This window comes from Aedes aegypti, chromosome 1 (genome assembly GCF_002204515.2).
Source record: "Aedes aegypti strain LVP_AGWG chromosome 1, AaegL5.0 Primary Assembly, whole genome shotgun sequence".
Classification (NCBI taxonomy): domain Eukaryota; kingdom Metazoa; phylum Arthropoda; class Insecta; order Diptera; family Culicidae; genus Aedes; species Aedes aegypti.
In genome coordinates this window covers 9199808-9209978 of record NC_035107.1, presented here as the reverse complement: position 1 = coordinate 9209978, position 10171 = coordinate 9199808, and the positions used below count along the sequence as shown (strand labels likewise).

The window sequence follows — 10171 nt, the reverse complement described above, 5'->3', positions numbered from 1 at the left end:
TTTTCTTTCTCTTACAGATGTGGCGGTGATGGCCAGATGAAGTGCGAACCCAAGGCTTGCAGTCCCGAGCCAATGCTACAGCAGATGATTGCGGTGGCAGCGTCCCGAAGGCGATGAAGCGTCCAACCTGGTAGCCAACAAGCGAACGAGCGAGCAAGAGAGAGATTAAACACGAGAGAGAGTGAGATTGCGAGCGAATACAACGTTAAAGAGGTAATCTCACGTTAGAATTCATTTTACAACTAGGAAAACAGGAACTGTACGATACGGGAAACCAGTATAGGAAAGAGACTGCGCAACTGCATCTCATGGCGAGTGATGATAGGAAAGGGGAAGATGATGGTAAAAAGAGAAAGACACGTCACACGAAGCAAAGTAGCTCATTTTTCCAAAAGACTTGATACAACAATCACTCATAGGTAGAACACACGCACACATCCACAATATAGACGGACACACGCAAACAGATCAGTATAGCCGAGACAACGATTTCTAGATCAAGGATCACCTGATTGACGGCGGCCATTTTGGAAAACCGTTCAATATGGCCGGCTTCGATCTGGTGAGCCGGTACTCTAACTATTTTACTTTTGTGTATAGAAGAATTCTTTCGACATGACAAACTATGAAATTCACAAAAAAAACGAGAACTAAAAGCAACCAAAACCGTTAGGAAAATACCAGAAAGTGGTCGTCGTGTCTCATACAATTACTTCTAGTCTCTCTGTTTTACGTTTTTTTTTAATAGAAAGGAATGACAATGGAAACGAAGCGATATGGATTTAGCAATGGATCGTAGTAGAACACTCACTCACACCGTTACAATTCGCCGAAATCTTGTCTTTTTAACGTAGATGTTTGTTTTAGGAGACATCCAAATCTCTGATCAAAATTATGACGTGAAAACCTTTGCATGCATACGAAATCACACATACACACTCACTCATCGACACATCGAACAGATATCCCCTCAGTGCGTTCTTGTAAGTGTAAAAACTAACCTCAATGTGAATGTTATTTTTATACATGGATATGGATATGCATTTCCGTTTTTTACGTGTTAAATTTATTAATTTTTGATGTAATAGAACGTGTAGAATACGAGTGCTAGAGTGTGAACGCGACGACGGTGCATCGACTCGCCCCTCGTGCCAAACGCTCTTCTCCAAGTGTCAACCGTTCCGTGTTGCCATTTCGGCCGACGGATGGGAACGCAAGTCTCACTGCATAGGAACGAAACAAATGAGAACAAACGATGATTTGAGGCGTGTAGGAATGAGAATAGGATTAAGTGACAAACTTTAGCTGCCCCCATTTCCCTTCCTGTACTACTTTGTTGAATACCTCTCAAATCTGACCAACAGAAAATGAACCACTTTTGACAGTGTTACCAACGCCTACGCAGTTTCCATGGTGATATGATTGAGAGAGAGACACCCACTAAATTTTTCACTCAGAAACATCCAAAACGAACAAAAAAGCACAAACGAAGACACGAGTTGTGATACGTAATATTAAAAGGAAAAATCGAAACGAAAAAAAAAGTAATATTAGCATGTGCATATTCGGGTATTAATGAACACATTCCACATCAAACCACATGTATTCACGAACGAAACCAACAAAATTCATCTTCGTTCTACAATAGGAGTAGGCGGCGGCTGTGAGTGGTCAAGTCGTTCGGTTCCACCAACTGAGTTCGACCGACCGAATCCAATTCGATCGCTTGAACCTGATGGGACCCCGCCTTGGTCACTCATCCGCACGCAAAATATCAATAGAATGGCAAAAATTTACCTTTTTCCGACTCTCTGGTCGTCTCTTCTCATGACATCGACTCACTACACACTCACACACACACTTTCCCCATGGCTCACTTTGATATGAGTTCCCTCGAAATCTTTCGCACACTGATAAACAAACACACGCACACACGAAAACAATCGTTTGAAACAGAATCGCGGGGGCGAGCAGAGAGCGTGAAAGATGTAAATATTACTAATTTATAGAAAGAAACGATAAAAGTGAATTAAAGAAAAAAAAAAACGACACTAGGATTTTAAATACACGTGTTTTTACTGTCGGGCGCCGAAGTAAGCAAAGAATGCGCCCGAAGTAATTCAAAATTATCAATTAATTTAACTAATTAGCAAGAAAGCTCAAAATAAGTAAAAGAAGAGAGTATTTTTTATCTTAGTTTATGTGTTTCTGTCACTTCTTTTTATATTTGTATATTTGCCATAATTTTAATCAATTTCAAAGCTACTTTTGCAAAATTATTTCTCGAAGGTGACTCATGCTAAACATGGACACGAAACAAAGTAAGAAAAACATTCTAAGCAATATTCAAATTTAGACGCAAACAAAATCCCTTCCAAAAAACGCATAAAAAAGACACGCAAAAAAAAATGCAAACCGAATATTGAAACTATCGATTTAACTGTATTACTTAGCTATTAATTTACTCAGAATGAGGGAGAGAGAGCAAGCTCATGCATAACTGTAGATCCAGGAAACAACACAGCAAACAGTGAACACACAGAACCAGTGTTGAGAAAAGACAGACAAAAGAAGACAGCGCGTTGTGTGAGTGCCACAGCAAGGAACTCTCGAGACCGCACTCACACCAACGCTTGCTAAGAAAAAGATCGCCTGAACCGGAGCGACATTAGCTCGCCCGTGCCGTACCGCACCCCCCTTGAACTCGCTCCCCGTGAGTGCCCCTCCCTCCTTCGGACGGATGGACACTCACGGCAGTTTTTATTTATTTTTAAAACTAACCCTTTTTTCCACCAAATTGTTAAACCCCTGAGAACTAGAAACGTACTTATCCTAGGGTGACGTTCGTCGTAACTTTTTGCATCCAATGTAGCCGCGTTAGACAGCGAGAAAAATGAATCATGTTATTTCCTTAAATTATTATTCAAATTTTTAAATATGTCGACGAGATAGAGCTTGCAAGCAATTGCGGTTGCTTTCAAGCTTTATCTCCCACCCGAACGAAACGATGACCTCTTCCGCTGTCTAAGAACTAACAATTATATAGAATAACCCAATTGCACCGAGCGAGTAAGCAATATTAAAAAAAAAAAAGTAACACACTCTCACAGAGAGCCAAATCGGCAACGGCACGGCTGCGACCAGAAATCTTGCTCGGGTTCAAAACCCAGAAATCGCAGGTTTTTTTTTAATAAGATCATTAATTTATAAACGAAAGCACGAATACAATCTGATGAGAAGAAAAATTTCCTTGTTTAATGTTTGTGTAAATCCGTCGTCTGTTGGGAAGGCACTTGGCCTTCCGTTTCGTTTCAGTGCGAAAATTATAGCAAAGAAGAAGAAGAAAAAACAATGCGAACTTTTTGGAAAGCAAAGAATTACTGACGCAAATTGAACATAAATCAGCACTTACACAAAACAAAAAAAAACGAGACAGACGGTTAAGCGACGAATAAGAAGAAGTAGAAAGAGGAGGCAAAAGAATATGAGAAAATCAGGATATTTTTAAGTGTCCTTTTATACTGAAATAAAATTTTTACGTAAAAATTGAATAAAAATAAATACGATGAGAGTTTTGTATAGTCCGAAAATGTCCCTTATATGCAGCCCACCGAAAATAACACTGTTCGACAAAAATTTTTTTTGATGGATCAGGGACGCGTTTATATGGGTCTTGAAGTGCAAGAAAAGTATAGAAAGAGGCCGTTTTCAAATGATTTGCAGCACCCCTGGATTATTTTTTGATAAAGCTTGAAAATTTGGCATTTTTAATCACTAAAAGTGTAATAAGCAAAATATCAATATCTTTTTAAATTCAATTATACAACCATTGAAATTGTCAAATCAATATTTTTTAGCACTGGATGACTTCAGGGAAACGTGCACCATTTCAAAAGAATATTGGCATCTATTTTGTATATGAATTTGGAATGTTAACGATCATTAAGCAAGTACGTGAGGATGTGCACCATATAAATACTACTTTTTTTTCTATTTCACACATCTTGTACATTATATAATAATTACTATAGGTTCAAGAAGAAACTTGATTAGGATTTTATTCTTTGCTCCATTAGATAAAGCAATGAGCAATGGAATCCAGTAACATTTGATTTCAACAAGGATACAACGACTACGGAAAATTTATGTGGCGCACATCCTTACGTACTTGCTTAATGATCGTTAACATTCCAAATTCATATACAAAATAGATGCCAATATTCTTCTGAAATGGTGCACGTTTCCCTGAAGTCATCCAGTGCTAAAAAATATTGATTTGACAAATTCAATGGTTGTATAATTGAATTTAAAAAGATATTGATATTTTGATTATTACACTTTTAGTGATTAAAAATGCCAAATTTTCAAGCTTAATCAAAAAATAATCCAGGGGTGCTGCAAATCATTTGAAAATGGCCTCTTTCTATACTTTTCTTGCACTTAAGACCCATATAAACGCGTCCCTGATCCATCCAAAAAAAAACAATTTTTTGTCGAACAGTGTAATGTCTCACATAAGCTCCGCAAACAATATACCTATGTGAGAAAACTGTTGTTCTACAAATGATAAAACGGTTAGTGGAGTAAGGACATGATGCATATTAAGCAAATACTATTTTTTAGACCACAAAATTGCAATACTTTTCAAAACGTCAAAACCTTATAACAGCGAGATTCCTTAGGCGGGAATTGCCTACAACTTGATCATTAATTAACTGTGCAATACAGTTACTTTCGGCTAGTTTTTTATGTTTCACATAAGAGCCACGTGCTGCATCAGGCATTGCAGAACTCGTTCTCAATTGCTTTCGTAGCACGAGCAAAGGAAAAACATCACATTCGTATGGATATCGGAAATGTTTCCCAAGTTGTATCCTGAGAGAGAGAGGAGACAGCTGACTTAGATTGCGAGCTCCGAAAAGTCGAGGGAACCTGTTATCAACTGTCACTGGAAAACCGCACATTCGAAGGACAAAGCGTGAAACACCGTCAAAATTTGGTCAAACTCAAACTGGATGTGATTGAAAATTCAGGTTGTTTTTCTGTGCTCTCGCATATAAAATCGTTGATTATCCAGCTTTTTACGCTAGCTATAAAACAACGAGGGGTGAATGAGTTTTGACATTTCCTTCCTACAGTTTTTATGGTTTGATCTTAGTAGGCAATGAATTGCGTTTGTTGATTCATTTGTCAAAGATTTTCACGTCGTTTGTTATGAATTGTTCAGTATTCAAATTCTCTTAGATGCATAATATTTATCCTAATAATTGCATTTTACTTTATTATTTTAGGTACTCTATTGAAAGAATCATCGTTATTTTCAACTGAAGTCAATCGATTTATAAGAAATATTTGAAAATCAATGCAGTGCGCCGGGGTTTTGCTAGCATCCCCTGGCGAAGACTTGATAGGTTCGCACGGCCTATTGATCAACTCTGGCATGCTGTAGTATCCATTGATGTGTTCGAACTCTTGAACCTTCTTGCGGATCAAAGACATGACACCGATTCGGGTCAGAACATGCTGTCGGCTTAATCTTTCCTGGGGTACTCCATAGGAAAAGGTTTCCGCATTGTCTACTCCCGGTTCGCAGAGATGCCGCATGATCAGTGATACGTATGCTTTGAAGTTACCTTCTGATTTGCCACGCAAATCACGGACCAACCACTGAAAGTTGAAGGCATCCTTAGGAGGCATTCCGTAACGCATGATCGCATTCAAGAAACTCTTTTTCTGACGAGATTTGAAGCCAAGAACTTCAATGTTACCACCAACTCGAGCCAAAAGCGGCGGAAGCGAACGGTTATCCTCATTGCCCTGATCTTCTGAATTGCCAGAGTAATCAGAATTGTAGTCGGAGACGTTTTCCTGCCAAGTGGAGTCTTCCTTGACCGGATCGGCTTGTATGAGCCCTAACATCATGAAGACACCCATCCACCCAGTGTTATGAAATTTGGGAATGGGCCCGAAGCAGGATCCAAAGTTCCCCCCATTGCTTGATGATTTCGGTGTCGACAGTGCAGTGAAAATCAATCATTTCATTGCTTCCGATACAAGGATACAGTAACTCAGTGTTATCCATATCTCATTCCTCTTTTATACCGTGGAGAAAAACTTACAGAAAATTAGAATTTGTTTTATTTTACATAGGGTAGGTGTACCAGTTATGGACATAGTGGATCCCTATTTCGCCATACAGGATTACTTTAATGTTTTCACATTTTGAAAGATTTTTTGTGTTGTAGTAGTGAGATTTAAGATATATCTTTATGTTTATGCATTCAAAAAGATTATAAATTTGAAAGTTATCATAATTTTCCGTATGGCCAAATAGGGAACCACTATGGCCATAACTGGTACACTTTCCCTATTTTTTAATAAAAAATGCATTCTTCGTGGCACATACTATATGTCTCTCTGCCATAAACCTGGTAATTCTGGTTGAACGCCAGTTTAGATTGTAATAAAATCAAATTGAAATTAGGATAGCAACAGTTTCAAATCAGAAAAAGTATTACATTAGTATGCTCTGTGGAAGCAAAAAAAAAAGGGTTTGCACCGAATCATCACAAACTATTTGATGGGGTTGTGAGGATGCGATAAGGGCCGACTCGACAATGTACGGTGTTGGCACATGTTGACAATGAGGATTAGAAAGACTTGGTAAATGATCCTCGATGGTCTCAATCGCTTTAACATCTTCAAGAGGTAATCAAAACTATTCCATAATAAGCCACTTCACGTCGTAGCCACTATTGGCATTAGCTACTGTCCATTGCACCTCATTCAGCTAAAAAAGATTAGTAAATTCTTATTAGTAAATGAGAAACCTGTTTCGTATTTCGAGATCCTGGCAACTAAAGTGAAATATCAGACATTACATCATTAACAATGATTTTTCTTACTTCCACGAAGCTTGCTTCGATCGAACTATAAACATTTATAGTGTAAGCAAGACATTTCAGAAAGGGGTGATTCAAAATTTATGGCATGCTAGCGTAAAAAGCTGGATTTAAATATTTTCGATTGGACTCAATTTGCTATTGAAATTGTTTAATTTTATGATCTTTTTGATAAACAAAAATACGATATGAAAATAGTGTTGGCTCGTTTGTGCTCTCCAAACCATTGTGCGCAACCCAAACATGAGAAGAAGAAATCAAAGGAGCCAAGACATGTAACTCAAGGGGCAGCCCCCTATCCGGCATCAATGAGACCCCCTTCTACACAGCCTCAGGGTCGGCATATGCGCGTGATAATCCGCGACCAAGAAAACGCTTGAATATCCACTTTGCGACACTTAAACCCACTTTATTAGTTTTTCTTGCACACAGGTACCTTTATTCCTCCCACTTCCTTACAGCTTATCTCCTACCTTCCACTTCCTCTTCTTCTCTTCTTCTGGTGGCGGGGCCCCTTCTTCGTTCCGCTACCACACCTTGCTTCGTCGCCGCCGGTTCGCTCCTCTCCTCGGTTGGGCTGCGACCGCGGCTCCTCTCCTTACTTCCTTCCTCCTGTCTTCACCTTACTGGGCCTTGGCTTGAAGGTGTAGCGTCGCTGCTAACAAAATGGCGTGCACAGCTGCGACAGAAGGCACTTCCTCGCTCGTTTGGCAGTCTCGGGTGTAACGGACGAGCACTGCAGCGCACTTAGAGGCGGTAGGACCAATCAAGGTCTTCGGGTCTACTACGCGCACTCCAGCCTACGGCAAGGCAACGGCCAAGGTTACTCCAAGGTCACTAAGGGTACTCTCAGGATAAAACCAAGGGTAAAACCAAGGGTCCTGGATGATCAGTAATTGTTATATTCACCGCTGTCTAACTCCTTAAACTTCCTTCTCAGGTTGGATTCGAACTTTCTAAAACTTTTTCCACAGACGTCTATCTCGCTTATCTTATGGCTCGATAATCATCCAGAGCAATGGTGGATATCCTTTTCAGAGCCCTTGACCTAGAGTTTCCCGCAGTTTCCTAAATTCGCCCCATCATGGCTCCTTCTACACCACCCCCAATGGCCGCCCATTCTGCTCGTCCAGCGATGCCTGGTGGTGAGTAGCGGAACTTGTTTTGATGTGGCTGCATGCTGTCCAGTGGGCGATGGGTGGTGACGCTAACATATATTCAAACACCTTCTTGTTTTTTTTTTTAAACATCACAATACTATACGGAACACATTACATCGCGAAAATCTCAACAATCTCGGACAGACAGACACACCACTGGTTACAGACAACAAGCCAGTTGTCAGTGAGCTGTCTCCTCTCTCTCAGGTTGTAACAAGCTTGATGAATAAATTGCAGCGGCGAAGGAGAGTCCCAAAGAGAAAGCGACAATAAAACCCATTTTATCGCTTATACTGCGTACAGCTGATATTACGTAATATAAGCTCTCTTGATATCAGAAATCATTCATTTAGTTTTCTTTCAAATAAAAGGTATGATCAGTGGCGTAGCTGGGGCCCTACCAAATAGCGGAGTGTGACAATTTACTTGTCAATTAATCGAAACAATAATATACTTTCAATCATTACTAAGAGTGTGGATTGAAAATAATGGACCTTGTGTCCATCCAATGTTGAAGGCGTTTTTTTTTTATTTTTGTCAATAGATCAAAATATCATTTAATGTAGAGTAATATGCCGATACGACCACATTAGGGATGATAGTGGCTACGTGTTCTTAACAAATGAGCTTTAGAGACCCCATGTCTGAAAATGAAACCAAAATGAAACTGAACAGGAGCCACATCTCGATAAAGATTCTTCAATTAATCCAACCGGACAACTCTCAAAGCATTTTTCTAAAAGTTTATGTGGGATTTAATGATTTTCTTCTGAAATTTCTTCAGAATGTAATTCTGGTATTTGATTGAAGTTTTCTTCAACTATTAATTCGAAGATTTCTTCAGGGGTACATTGAACGATTCCTTCACAGACTTCCCAAAGAATTCCTCCAGAATTTCCATTCGAGGTATCTTGAAAAACTTAACCAGAACTTTTTCCAATGACATACACCGGATTTTTATTTCTTATGAATCTCTCGGAAAATTTTCCAAAGGAGTCGTCAATGAATTGTTACAAGATTTCTCTAAGAGTTTGTCCAAGAAGATATTAAAAAAAAAACTTAAAAAACTAGATAAATTTATAAAGGAAACCGTACTGATATCACTGATGAAATACATGATAAATTCCTACAAGAGAGAAGTTTTTCATAGATTACCGAATATACTCTGCACTCTTAAGAAAATCCTGGATGTCTTCAGAAAAACTAATAATAGAATTGGAAAATTACCCAACCATAATTTGCCGGAGGAAATCCCTGGAAAACCTCTAGTGAAACTCTTTGAGGAGTTACAGGACTAATTGCTGTAGTATTTTGTGTTTTTACTGAATAAAATTTTTAATTGAAGAATCTAAATACAAATGAGTTCAAAAATAATTAAAAAAAATCTTTGACAGCAATGCTTATTTATGGAGAAATTTATAAGGAATCCTGGTTCGATTTACCGTGAAATTAACCCCTGGAAGAATTTATGGAGCGATTTCTCGGATAATTAATTGGATAATTAGCGATGAATTAATTCTAAAAACGGCTGGAAGTATTTCTGAAAAATTGCCATGAGAGATTTGCGAGGAATTCTTGTATGATCTCTCGAAATAATGTTTACACGAATTACAAGAATCGTAGAATAAACCTTTGTTATTTTCATGGAAACATTTCTTTAGGAATATTTTTAGATATCTTAGTGTAATACCTGGAGAAATCGTTACAAGATTTTCTGAGAGAACTTTCGTTGTATTTCCGATGTTGATCCGAATTTTGAAGTAATTCCTCTTAGCATATCTTAGGAAATTACAAGGCAAATTCCTGCGAGAAATGCTAGAGGAATCTCCATACGAATTCTTGTGGGGATCCCTGGAAAAGTCTTTGTACGTATACCTGATGAGAGCTCTGAATGAATCTCTAGAAGCATTCCTGAAGATGAAAGTCTAAGAACCTATGTACCGTAAGGACGCCATTCACCGCTCATTGAATTATCTTGAAAAATCTGAACAAATTTTCGCAATAAAAGTCATCAACATGTATTAGTACACCAGAATGGATTTTATCAGAATGAAATTCATATGATTTATTTTATATACTATTTAGAAAAAAAAAATTTTAGCCTGTTTA

General features: G+C 38.5%; 1 protein-coding gene across 10 annotated transcripts in view; it reads left to right on the top strand.

The window, feature by feature from the left end:
- Nucleotides 1-3445, top strand: part of LOC5579824 (microtubule-associated protein futsch) — a 166013-nt gene extending 162568 nt beyond the window's left edge. For all 10 annotated transcript variants that reach the window (XM_021838861.1, XM_021838863.1, XM_021838853.1 and 7 more), the window contains one exon: nt 18-3445. In XM_021838861.1, coding sequence (XP_021694553.1) covers nt 18-117 — 100 coding nt within the window. In that variant the 3' untranslated portion in view covers nt 118-3445. The remainder of the gene's footprint in view (nt 1-17) is intronic.
- Nucleotides 3446-10171: the final 6726 nt, after the last annotated feature.